This window comes from Polyodon spathula, chromosome 20, assembly GCF_017654505.1.
Source record: "Polyodon spathula isolate WHYD16114869_AA chromosome 20, ASM1765450v1, whole genome shotgun sequence".
Lineage (NCBI taxonomy): Eukaryota > Metazoa > Chordata > Actinopteri > Acipenseriformes > Polyodontidae > Polyodon > Polyodon spathula.
In genome coordinates, this window is record NC_054553.1 from 2,402,271 (window position 1) to 2,415,605 (window position 13,335).

The 13,335-nt window shown below is 38.8% G+C and overlaps 1 protein-coding gene across 6 annotated transcripts in view; it reads left to right on the forward strand.

The window, feature by feature from the left end:
• LOC121295516 (rho guanine nucleotide exchange factor 9-like) overlaps window positions 1-13,335 on the forward strand; it is an 81,612-nt gene that overhangs the window by 43,785 nt on the left and 24,492 nt on the right. For 5 of the 6 annotated variants that reach the window (XM_041220221.1, XM_041220223.1, XM_041220226.1 and 2 more), the window contains 3 exons: window positions 7,763-7,942; window positions 8,689-8,778; window positions 12,842-13,039. In XM_041220221.1, coding sequence (XP_041076155.1) covers window positions 7,763-7,942; window positions 8,689-8,778; window positions 12,842-13,039 — 468 coding nt within the window. The remainder of the gene's footprint in view (window positions 1-7,762; window positions 7,943-8,688; window positions 8,779-12,841; window positions 13,040-13,335) is intronic. The other variant, XM_041220222.1, reaches the window with a different exon arrangement.

A 13,335-nucleotide genomic window follows, 5' to 3' on the forward strand; every position in this document is an offset into this window, starting at 1 on the left:
TGCACAGAGTTAGGGTTGCCCACCCATTCTGGATAGATGTATCACTGGCTAGTCAATATTTGTTTTATGAGACAATATTTGGCTATACTCCAGTCTCTAATTAACTCCTATTTTTTTAAAGGAGAAAAACACCTGTTAATTTGATAAGTCTGTAAATGTTAAATGCATCTCAGTTAAATGCATTTTGAATAATATTTAATTCTTACTTCACTTGGAGAATCTGCTGTGTATATTATGTGCAAGTCAAATACCACTCTGTATGACAAAGACGCTACAGTTTGAACTCTCAATTTGTGAGCTGACACAATCTTGGCTTCTAGCTTGACCCAGACCCAGCTGGAACTGATGCCTTGGCTGATCCGTCATTTTCAGCTATTCCAGTCCTGACACTTAATCTATCAACTAAAAAAGAAATCAAATTAAAATACAGATTGGAAACAGACTGGGGGCAATTTTCCAGTCACATCGAGTGACCAATCAGAGCATTAACTCTTTCATTGAGTGACCAATCAGGGCAGTAGCTCTTTCATTGAGTGACCAATCAGGTCCGTAACTCTTTCAGTCACATTGAGTGACCAATCAGGGTAGTAGCTGTTTTCGTTCAGGGCACTGGCATTCTTTCTGGAGGTGAGAGAGGAGAGAGGTCAAGGAGTACAATACAGAACAGACACAGCTATTTATATTGTTCTAGATTTCTAGGTGTAATGGACATTTGACAGGGTCTGTATAATGTATTAGCATGCTCCAGGCTCACTAGCTCCAGTACAGCGCTATTCACTCATTTGGCTGCGGGGGTTAGAGAGTAGAGAAGCTCTCCAGGTGACTTGCACACACCTAATTGAGCAATTCCCACAGGAAAGGATAATTAATTGCAGATAGCATTAAAAAGGTCTTGGTTCTCTATTCTAATGCAAGACTTGCTATGTATTTGCCCTAATTAATTTATAATAATACTAATACAGTTACTTCACCTTTAAGGTGTTATTGTTTCCCTTTGGCTCTAACTGGATTCTTACTTCAGTATTTCTCCTAGGGCTGGCTTCACAGATACCGATTCCCACTTTTTCTATACTACCTACTACCTACTAACCTCCAGTAAGATAACATGAGGTAGTCAGTAAACCAGCTGGGAAAGTGCATTTGAATAATAATACTACTAATAATGGGGATTGTTTTGTTGTCATGTTTATTGTATCAGTCCAGATCAAGTTGGTTTTATATTCCAGAAGCTGTCCAACACGTCTCTTTTTCCTTTATTGATGGCTGTTTGATCATTGTGGATACTCAACACTCATCCCTCGAAAGCTCTCAGCTTCAAGTACATGGCATGATGGTTAACCTTGAGTAATAAAACGAAAGAAACCTAGTCCCATAAGAAATAATTTAGCATGATGAAGACTTTCTTTTTTTCAGATTTGATGATTAAGTGGTTGAAGTTATCTGAATCATACATAGTAAAATGATTCAACAAAACACAAGCAGATCATTCTAAGCCTGGCGTATGAGAATGTTTCACATGGGAACCCTCTGAAGTACCTTAATTCTAGTGGCTTATAACACAAGGCTCTTGGCCTTGTCAGCAATGATGCTAATCTTGGGGGATATTGAGACAAGCTGCTGTTGTAGTGTTTCGTAAAGACGTTTGTAGAGGTCAATATTTGTTTATGCAGTGAGTGTTGAGAGATCTAGAATCGCATACAGTGTTTCATATTCAATGCTGCTGCGATTTTGTTTTCAGATCTCATCTTGAAAACTGTCCTTGCATTAATTTAAATGCAATGACAGAATGACTGGTACGATCGCACTGTTCCAAATCACGCCGCATTGCTTAGCAGATGCAGAGGTTGATCTAATTCTCCACATTAATCTGTTAAATACAGGTTCAAACATAAACGCTTGTTGTATAAACAGAACACTAGGCTACATTTACAACAGAAATAGAGGGAGCATGCTATGAATAGTCCAGGGAAAAAGAATCCTATATTTTGACAAGAGTTTAAAACAAACTTCCAAGTACCGTTGCAACAGTGGTCCAGTGGAGGTCATGGTATGGTAATTAAGGAGGAAGTGTATTTCTGTCTCAGTAAAATGATGATTCTTTAATTCTTTTGAATTTGGCATATTTTGACCCATGTAACAATGCTAATTAAACAGAACTGGCACTAGCCAATCCCCGCTAGGTGTTCCATGCTTGGAACGTGCATTCCTAAAATCTGGAAAACTAGTGTGATAGTGTTATAGTGACATCAGAATTCTAGTAAAAGAGCGCTCCATTCTAGGTACCAGAAATCACTGTACAGTGAACATACCCATTGAGTGCTGTGGGTATCACACTCATGAGAAAAGCCCTAACAAGCCACACCACCCCTTGAAGTAACCCATTGTATGGAGATCTATTTAATCCATACACGCCTAACAAGGGTATGCTTTATTAGCTATGCTACAATTTACATTATTAGAGAACAGGAAGATATTTTAACTTGTGTTACTTATTTCTAAGCATGCAGCAGAGCATTCTCATATGAATCCTTCAGCGGATCAGCTCATCCCTCTGGGTGTGTCTGCAGTACCCCGGTGGTACTCTGCTAACTACAGTGGAAAGTTCTTCTTTTCTGTTCTTAAAATTGGATGACAGGTGCGGGTTGTTTTATTTTTTGATAACATTTGGAAATGTGTTCATTGAAGCAAGCCGTTCAAGAGAAACGTCATGGAAACCACAAAGTAATTGGGGTTAAAACCTTGGGAAGATTATTTCTCTTTTGGGACCTTGTATTAGTTTAGTTTTCTAAAGCTGGTAATGAACTTCTTAACAAATGAGGGTCTGTGCCAAGCATAAACAATAGTGGACCTAAAAGAAAAGGAGTACTTGTAACTCTGCCTTGAACTTTACAGCACCCCTTCAGACACATGCAGTACTCATAGCCATGAATGCATGTTAGTCCAAAGTGAGTTAGTGTTTTACAAAAGCGCGTGGTGCTCTGAAGTAATTTGGCTCATTACTAACAGTTAAACCTGATTGCTTAGAAAAGCGACTTAAGTACCTTCTAAAACTGGTATTTATTTCCATGTAATTTAACAGGTGAAATATGTTTACTGATTCAGAGACTGGTGGCTTTCCATTGGGGTTTAAAGGAGTGCCAATCAAGGGTTTCAAATTAATTTTCTTACCTCCTATTAGCACTCGCAACATTGTGATCATCCCTGTTTTTCTGGTGCTTAAGATCTTTTTCTGGTGCTGAATCTTCTGTGCCTCAGTAAGTACCTTTCTTTATGGTACTGTTAATTGTTTCTGATGAGTGAGAAAACACATTTTAAGCCATACAACTCCTTCTGTGTATTTTTATATGAAACTGATCTGAGGTGTCTTGTTCTTCAGAGGTCCCTGGTTATTTTATATTTAAAGTGACATGGTCTTTAAACCCACGTCTTGACTAGTTGTAACAGGGCACACTGTGCACCTCCACCTTTAGAGTGGCTCTGCAGCTCAGGAGGTCGAAGCAAAAAATGTTTCAGCTCGCCTAAGATTGTACTAGCCTTGGATAAAGGCGCCTGCCAAATACAAAATAAATAATTAATACATGCTTTGGCTTAGCCAGAACCGATAAATGATTGAGGCATTGCACATTATTCATGTGTAGTAAAACAGCTTGCACATTGTCTTTGGTGCTATTCATTATTGGTCAGGTGTTTTTTCATGTTTCTTTCATGCTGTATACCCGGGTGATAATCCCAGGAATATGCCACGCAAAGTGATGTTGAACTGTTTCTTAGGACGGGTGACAGCACAAACTGAAAAAAAAATATTATTTACCATCTTTTACTCACAGCATAGTGAGTCTCATGCTCGTGTGAGATTTACTGTGGTACCACGACTGTACCATGTTTATTTTCTTTTTCTTTTGCTTGACTACAGTTTTCTCTCCTTCCACCATAGTATGTACCACAGTACAGTATACGCTTAGAAGTGATGTGGTTTACGTAAAATATCTGTATTAAACAAAAATGAAGCCTGGAACACATTCGATTATTCATTTCATATTTTCTTTTGGCATATTGAATGATTAAATAGCCGTCTATACCCCTTGATCATGTCTTTAAATTGTAAATGATCTTTATGTGAATGGAGAGCGTGGGGCTTCGTGTATTTCTCAAAGTAAGTTGTTGAATAAGAGCGCTATTATCTGTCTCAGACGAGGTATGGGCTGTGATTCTCGGCATGCATTAGACTATTTTTAAGTGGATTCCGCTGGAAAATATGCAGAATTTCTTAGCCCGCTGATAGAACCACAGCAAGTAAAACGTAGATGTAAAACGTAGATGTCTACTGTCATCTTATTTAGACACAGCTGCTGTCTTTTAACCCCATGGAGATATGTGATACCTACAGTCTGTCGCTGTTGACTGGCACCCAGGGCAAATCCATTTAAATCAGTTTAAATGCATGAGGAGAATGAAATGATCATTCTTTCTTATTTTAGATGGTTTCATAATCCACTTTTCCTTGAGAATTTGTAATGGATGTCATGTGCCTGCAAAATACCTACTAAAAACGTGGTATCATAAGAAACAGATGACATAATCTCTGATGCAGACCTGAGACAACAGTGCTTCATCAAAGCGTAATCGCTTGTGCTGTACTGAAAACCAGCAGTGGATTGTTGCAGCTTGCAGAGGCAAACTAGTCTCATCTTCCTAATCCTACGGGAGAGCAAAGGCTGAACCAGAGCTCCCTGTGGCTCCCCAGTCAAGACTGTCAAGTTGGCACATATGGGATTCAATGCATGACTCACCCTGCTCTCCAAACGCCAGTGCTTGTACTAGGCGAGCCCTAGGGTCTGCCTCGGATGAAGGTTTTAACATGAAAGCGTTGCTGTTTACTTCTAACAGATATCCCTTGCTGGAGGAGAGGGCACCTTTTAATAGTGCTCTGTTGTGAAGCTGACCTCTTTGGTTGGGGTGCTGCATCAGTGTTTCAGGTGCAAAACGAAGGAAGAAAATTGTTTTTAAATAACTGCTATTTATAATCTATATATAATTTTTTTAATGTTATAAAAGAATGTCATTATATATATATATATATATCTATATATATATTATATATATATATATATATATATATATATATATATATATATATTGCAATCAGTAGCTCTAGTACAAACATCTTAGATTTTATTTTTTTTTATCTTTAATTTAACTGTATTTTTGGAAAGTAGAAAGTTCCATGTTAGCTTTCCAAGATGTCTCGAATTCGTTGTTTTTCTCCTTTCAGAAAATAGGAGTTGATCAAAGACAGAAGAACGTGCTTTGAAAATATGCCTCAATTTACGGTACTTAACACATTTTCCATTATATATTTTCTGCTGGGAATGGACAACCTTCAGCATTCTGTGAAATATTTTCTACTGTTTTTAAAAACTTTAGGAAAATCCTTTTATTTAGCAACGCATAGATAAGCCAGTTGAAAGCCCAATCAATCGCATAAGAGAGATAGAAATGAGACATGCTGTGAAAGAGACAACCTACCCTTTAACCCATGCAGATATGAACCTGAAAGGGTTACTGTGTATCAGGAGAACAGACTGTTCCAAAATAGGAGTGCCTTTCATCTGCATTGTACCAGACTGAACCTATTTTAAATTTGCAAAGACAAGACTGACCACTCAGAACCCGATGTTTTAAAAAAGCACCTTAAATGGAGAAAGCATTGTACAGTGTGTGGGCGTTTCTAAAAGCTTACAAGTTTTGATGAAAATTATCCAAATGCAGAATAGGATCTGAAACAGAGCTGAGCACTTGAGACAGGGAGGGATGGAGAAAGAGAGAAATGAGAGAGAGGGGGTGAGCAAGAGATGTGGAAAAGGAGAGGGAGAGGGAAAGAGGAAAAGGGAAGAGGGAGCGAGAGAGAGAGCACTCTACCTACGCAGCTGCTTTTCACTCAGTGTGAGAGGAGGTTTATTATCACAAAATGTAAAAGAAAAACAGCACTGCAGAGAATGACAAACAGAATATTCTTTTAACAGCAGGAGCCAAGTGAAAATGCTGTCTATTTTAACTGTAAATTAATAAATAATTATACATGATGGGTATTATGGGATATATTTAAAATACAACCTTTAACTGAATCCAGTTTATGATCAAGGTGGCTGTAGAGAACTCTTTGTCAAGCGACTAAGGGCTTTTTTCAAAGCTGTTCACTGTCTAGTAGATCAGCTTAATTCATTGATATTTGGTGATATTAATCTTTTGCTTTATTTTACTTTAAGTAAACTCTGAGGCTGGCCCTGAGCTACTGTAATTGCCACAGAAATAATGTAGCACCAGTTGAGTATGGTTATCTGCCTTATTCGTTTTCAGGTAGTGAGCCGCAATCAGCCAAGTTCCACAAAGTTTGACGTCAAAGATGATGGAGTCTATTAAAAAAAGCTGATCTTAAGATCTCTCACAGGACATGAGCTGGATTTAAAATATGTAAAACCCTGTGGGTAAATATAAATACAGAGAGACAGTTCTTTTGGGTTATCCTTATGTTGCTGTTCTTTTTACTAACTAAATGGCTAGCAAGAAGCTTACTGTCTTAACTGAGAAGAATATTTATAATGGGGGCTTTGATATACTGAACACTTAAAATACAACAATTTATCTCCTGGAAGCTAGAATAATTATCATTCTCTCCTCTGCTCCTCGCCAGCAGGAATAGTTATTGCTTAGAACTTTATTTGTGATGTAATTATCACTGGGTGCTGCCAGGACCGGTGAGAGATGAACAGTTATAACTCTAGCAGCAAGAAATGTTGCCTTCCTTTTAGCATATTACATTTATAAGCATTTATAAGCATGTAAAACTTGCTTAAATAAAACAGACGATCTGGTTTACTGCCTGACCACTTCATTAGGACTGATACCCTCAGTAGTTTCTGGTTGGGCCAACGTTTGCCCCGATGATAGCCTTGGCACGACGTGGCATGTAATCCACAAAGTACTGAAAGGTGGTCTTAATCTATTCAGTCATTCGTATTTCAGACTTGACCATCTCTGGGATGGAAATAAGGCTTCCATTGCATACCAGTTTGATCCAATCCCGGTTTTTGCTAATAAGACACACATCAGCTTGTTACCTGTAAACTGTGGCTAATCAAGCTCCTATTAAAACCTGGAATGTGTGAAACTGCTATGCAGGTGATGCCAAATCCAATTAGGTAGACAAGTACTTATTTTAGAGCTATGTAAGGAACAAACAAGTTCTCTGGATTAATGTTTTGCAATCGAATTAAGCATCGTCATGATCTTAACACTGTTTATTACTAATAAATAAAAACAAGATGCCTTTTTTTTATTATTATTTATTTTTAAATCCCCTGGCTTCTTGGAAGGTATTTCCAAACTAGAAAATAAGAAAAATGTGAGAGAGCAGAAATATTAACTTAGGTAAGGTTGTCGAAGATTGTCAATCCGGGTGTTTGAAAGCAAGTCTATAGCCTGTATTTTTGTCTGCTTTTAAACCCTATTTTCCTGTACTATACTGGGAATACTATAATAAGCAGGAGAGTTCTTAGTGTGCGGTAGTGAACTTGTGGGAGGACAAACTTTAAACTCCATGGTAAATTGGGATAAATTGGACTACATAAAACGTTTATTTGTAATTGTTAGCACAATCAGTTTCCTTACTAGCACACATTTAACATGCTGTGTGACTTCAGTAGACCTTGACAGTACAGTCTTGTAACTCACACAGTATTGTTCTTCCCCCTCTCTTGTTTAGTTGATCAGTGGTGGTACTCTCGTTAGTGCTGAGGCAGTATGGGATCACGTCACCATGGTCGACCGGGAGCTGGCATTTAAAGCAGGAGACGTTATCAAGGTCCTTGATGCATCCAATAAGGACTGGTGGTGGGGACAGATAGACGATGAGGAAGGATGGTTTCCTGCCAGCTTTGTGAGGGTAAGTTTAGTCAAAATGCCATGCACTGTAGTAGTTCTGATGCTGCTATTTCGTTCTTTCTTTCAGGCAATGGTTTCAGACAATCTCATTAACCCGTGAAAAGCTTAACCCTTTCAAAGCCATTCTTTTGACCCTTAGTCACTGCTAATCCATCGTCATTAAACCCCCCCCCCCCCCACACACAATCATCTTTCACGGAAGACTGCTGGAAAAAAAAAAAAAAAAAAAAAAAAAAAAAACCCCCCACACACAATCATCTTTCACGGAAGACTGCTGGAAAAAAAAAAAAAAAAGAAAACCCCCCACACACAATCATCTTTCACGGAAGACTGCTGGAAAAAAAAAAAAAAAAAAAAAACCCCCCACACACAATCATCTTTCACGGAAGACTGCTGGAAAAAAAAAAAAAAAAGAAAACCCCCCACACACAATCATCTTTCACGGAAGACTGCTGGAAAAAAAAAAAAAAAAAAAAAAAGAAAACCCCCCACACACAATCATCTTTCACGGAAGACTGCTGGAAAAAAAAAAAAAAAAGAAAACCCCCCACACACGATCATCTTTCACGGAAGACTGCTGGAAAAAAAAAAAAAAAAGAAAACCCCCCACACACGATCATCTTTCACGGAAGACTGCTGGAAAAAAAAAAAAAAAAAAAAAAACCCCCCACACACAATCATCTTTCACGGAAGACTGCTGGAAAAAAAAAAAAAAAAAGTTTTTTTTTTTTTTGTTTCTTTTTAAAGGTTGAATCCTCCCCTCCTCATCCACAAACAAAATCGAATTTCTATGTCAACCCGTTAGCAGCCTCGAGATATCAAAATACAACTTCCAAGGTGCGTTATCTAGAGAGTATCCTCATCCCTGACCCTTGAGGGGTGTGCAGATTCAAAAGCCATTTTACTGAGTTGTAGTTTGCTCACCTGTTATTGAGATTTAATCACTGCCATGAGCATCCTGGGTCCACAAAACCATGTGACGTTGTGCCCTTCCAACTTAAGGTGCAGTACCGTACAGTACAGGAGCAGGATTGAAACGGCAGAGTCTCAGGTGATCTTACGGAATGGGGAAGCACAGGCAGACACCAGCCAAACAATACCGATTATCCTAGCACTCCCAAAGCCGACTGGGACATTTAAATAGGAAACAAAATCTACAGAATTTAAAACTCACACTGAACTTTTGAATTAGTCTAAACACCAGCAGATTCTCAATCCCGGTCGTATTGGGATAATTAAAACAGAGCCCTTTGTATACCAGAGTTGTGAAAATCAGACAGCTAACATGTACGGCTCTCTAGTGTATTTCTGACTGTAAAAGAAAAATGTGTATATGTACACAGTCCAGTTGTACTGATTTAGATGATGGAGGTGTTCAGATCACTTGAATAGATCCCAGAGTACAATGAAAAGAGGTAAAAGAATCACAGCATTAAAATGGCGTTTGAAGCTATATACCCCTACATCGGTTACAAACCAGCCCCGTAATGTAAATTCCAGACGTCTGTAGTGCTCGTTTTGGTACTGTGGCAGAAAATGGCTTTCAGGCCATACAATGGAAAAGAAAAGCATGCTCTTTCCAGTGTCAACCTGCACTTTTGCACCCATAGCTACTTGGTCATGGCACATCATTCAGATCGATCTAAAACCATCAGTGACTCCTCTGATTTTAATGTTTCATTATATGGAATTGATAACTGGTCCATGCGCCTGTTGAAGCTAATGCTTGGCTAGTGCAGTGCTAAGATTTGTGGTGTCTTCAGTGATGTTGTTGTGTTGTCTTGGCCAAGTTTTATGATTTTAATTTTGTTATCTAGGACTGCTGTCCTCTTTTGCAGGTCTATGGGTCTGATTTTCAAATCTTCATTGATAAAACTCTAAAACGAAAAGCAAGTCACATTTCACAATGTGACATGACTTCCCTGAGCAAAACTGAGCTTTAATGTAGGTTGAAATGCAAAAGCAAAGACGATTTTCTACTTTGGAAATTGTTACAAATGGAGGAATCTAAATCTATTTACCAAGTTTTGAAAATCTGTCCTTTAATCTTTTTGGCTGTATCTTTTGCAATGCACGTTGACCTGCTTGTTTATAATTTGTAGTTTGAGCTTATTCTCATGGCAGGACCTGCTGACCTGAAGTTGAATATGCTAATATTAATCATTGGACATTGGACATGCTGTCCATAAATATCACACCCCAAGAGATAAGCTTCCAGGGTGATACATTTTCATAACTTCAACATATGCTAATTACATCAATTTGCTGTATTTTTTATTCCCAGTCACTGTACATGCAGGGGGAAAAAAAAGCAATCAAGTATTGAGAGTTCTTACAGCAATGTCCAACAATTTAGTAAAGTGGTGCTGGAACAGCCCGACATCACTCTAAAGGCTATCTTCTGCTTTCAGTCACATCAAATGCATTCTGGGTACCAGCAACAGAAAGCAGACGTCACTGTGTCCCTGTTTGCCAGCCGCTCTTTATTGGTCAGGTACAAGCAATGGGCTTGAGTCGTTTTGGTCTCGCTGTCGTGGCAATGCTACACTGACAGTGAGTTTAAGTACTTCAGGAGGAAGCATGCATTGGAGCTCAATGCAAGTGCTTCCAGACCAGCTGCTGGGTGAAGTGCAATCGTTCTAATCCACATACCCACCTGGATGCAGGTGGAGAGCATGTAGAGCAAGGCTTTTAACTGAGATATGGAAAGGCCTATTGGATTAGTTCAGTGTTCAGGTCACAGTCTTCAGATTAATTATGACCTTGTTTTCATAACCGCACTTCAGTTTTTACCACAAGCAAGCTTATGGCTCGAGGATTGTTGGCAGGAACAGATCAGGTATGGCAGATAGTAGAGAGTTCCTCTTGACATTTTATTTCAATTTTTTACTCCCTCCCATTAACATGTTTAACAATCCAGCACACTCGATCTGGGAGTGTCTCCACACTGAGCAGATATACCTAGTGATTTCCATCCTGCTACAATGAAAATACATTCCCTCAGGGGCAAGGCAAGGAAACATCAGAGCACTGAGGTGCCCTTCGCAGAAGGTGAAAGAGGGGATGAGTAATTATCAGAGCCCATGCATTTTAGAAAATGCTTTAGGAATGGCAGTGTAAAAAAGCAAGCTTTGAAATGGCGTTTTCATGAAACCAGCAGGGAAAATTCTCAAGCAGGGAAAGTTATTTTAGGCAGAATTAGTGAATTGTGAAGAGCGAAGTGCCTTGCTGGGTTCAGTCTCATCCTCTCGGTATGTCACAGGGAATGTCAGGGTGTCTTCTTCTCAAGACAGTGAGCTAGAAATAGAAGCTGAGGACCTCATTCTGGCAACTTAACCAGTGTGCTATACCCCATTCTCAGCTTCTTTCTTGCATGTAAATAAGCCTTTTTTTCTTTTCTTTTTTTATTGTGAATAAAAAATAAGTGCACATTGGAATTCAATTATGCAGTTATGTTTCATAACATAGTCTGCTTATCGAACCATTTATATAAAAAGCAGGCTTCTTTATTTATTTATTTACTATTTTGATTAAGTCTTTCATGCTTTATGGTTCAGAGTGTCTGGATTTTGGTAACTTTTTAAGTGCCATTGTCTAATTTTGTATTCTTTTTTTTTTTTTTTTTTTTTTACTGCTCTTCTGAAGTGCTAGAACAAGGCCCTCAGGCAAAACACAGAAAGTATTTTTTTCATATAAAGAATACATGAAGTGACATGCTTTTTCCAGGACATTTAAGTGACTCGCATCCCTTGCTGCTGCAGAGATATAAAGGAGGCTTCAAGGTTTCCCTTGTTTTGTCCTTGAAGTTACAGAACATCCTGCGGAATATGTTTGTTCTTCCCAGTTCATATTTTATTTATCTCAAATCAATATTCTGCTGTGTGGGTTTTTTTTTCCATCACTATAAACCCCACAACAGATTCAGCAGCACTTTGACAGTATTTAGTACATAGGTTTGACTTAATTCACAAAAACAGTATCCCCCTGAAGGTTACATTAAACAAGTGGGCAAGCTACAGCACTTTGTGTCTTTTCTTTAACTTTAAAAGGAAGGAATAAACTAAAACGAAACACCTATGTGTTACTCGAATGCCAAATAAGTGAGAAAAACAACAGATAATATTATTACTATTATTATTACTATTATACAACTTTAGTCTCCCTGCCCCCCTTTGCTGTATCTGTTTAAACGCTATAACTCTTTGGCAGTGTGCGCTGCATTGCCATCACTCAGACCCAGTCAAGGAATGTTTAGAAAACTGACGCTCTTCATCTTCATTTCTTTGCATGGAAACAGCGCTGCAAAAGCGTATCTGAACGACCCTTCAGAGTAACATGTCAATACCTCTTTAGTATTGCTTCTGATAAGTGGAGCTGGGGGGATGAACAAATCTAGCCTTACAAATGGCATCTGGATATTAACACAGCCATCTCAATTGTCTGTTTCTGATTCCTCCAGTGCAGTGGCCCCCTGTGCTGGACTGGGCTCTTGAAAGCCGCTAGCTAATGCATATAGGCATAAATCTGCATTCACTTTTGCCGATGTACAGCAGTCACTAGGGGATTGGCGAATTGATGGCATTTCACCGAATGCTATAACCTGCCCTTTATTGATCTTTTTTATTTGAAGACGGTACTTGAATGACTGTTGAACCGTACAGTAACATGTCTTTTGATTACTTAACATGATTTGATTTTGGATGAATGATTTAATAAAACGAAGAAAAAAAACGGAATAATAAACGACATGAATGAATGGAGTAAAGGTAAGTAAACTGTAACGTCCACCTTTGTCGCCACCATGTACATGAAGGATTCCTTAACTGTATTTATTTTTTTATCAAGTTGTCTTCAACCGCGACTCTTGATTCCCATGCTAACCATTTGTGGATGTCTCCAGCTATGGGTAAACCAGGAAGATGGTGTGGATGCTGTAGAGGGGACCAGCGAGGTCCAGAATGGCCACCTGGACCCCAGCAACGACTGCCTGTGCCTTGGCAGGCCGCTGCAGAACAGGGACCAGATGAGGGCCAATGTGATCAATGAGATCATGAGCACGGAGAGGCACTACATCAAACACCTGAAGGACATCTGTGAGGTGAGCCGAGAAACCGAGCGATTGCATCGGTCTTCAAACAACTGCAATTCTAAGGGGTGGCAAGGTTTCTTGTGTGGTATTACTGACATATATTGGTAAGCATTTGATATCCACCACCTTACCACACCATGCATGCTTTGAAACGAGTTTGAAACCTAAACGTTTTTGAGCAAGCGCACAAATAGAATACGTGCTTCAATAGCATTAATTTTTTTTTTTTTTTTTTTTTTTAGTAAAATGTCGTCTGTATAAAACATAACCGGCAACTGAAATCTCTATGTTTAAAATATAAAGTA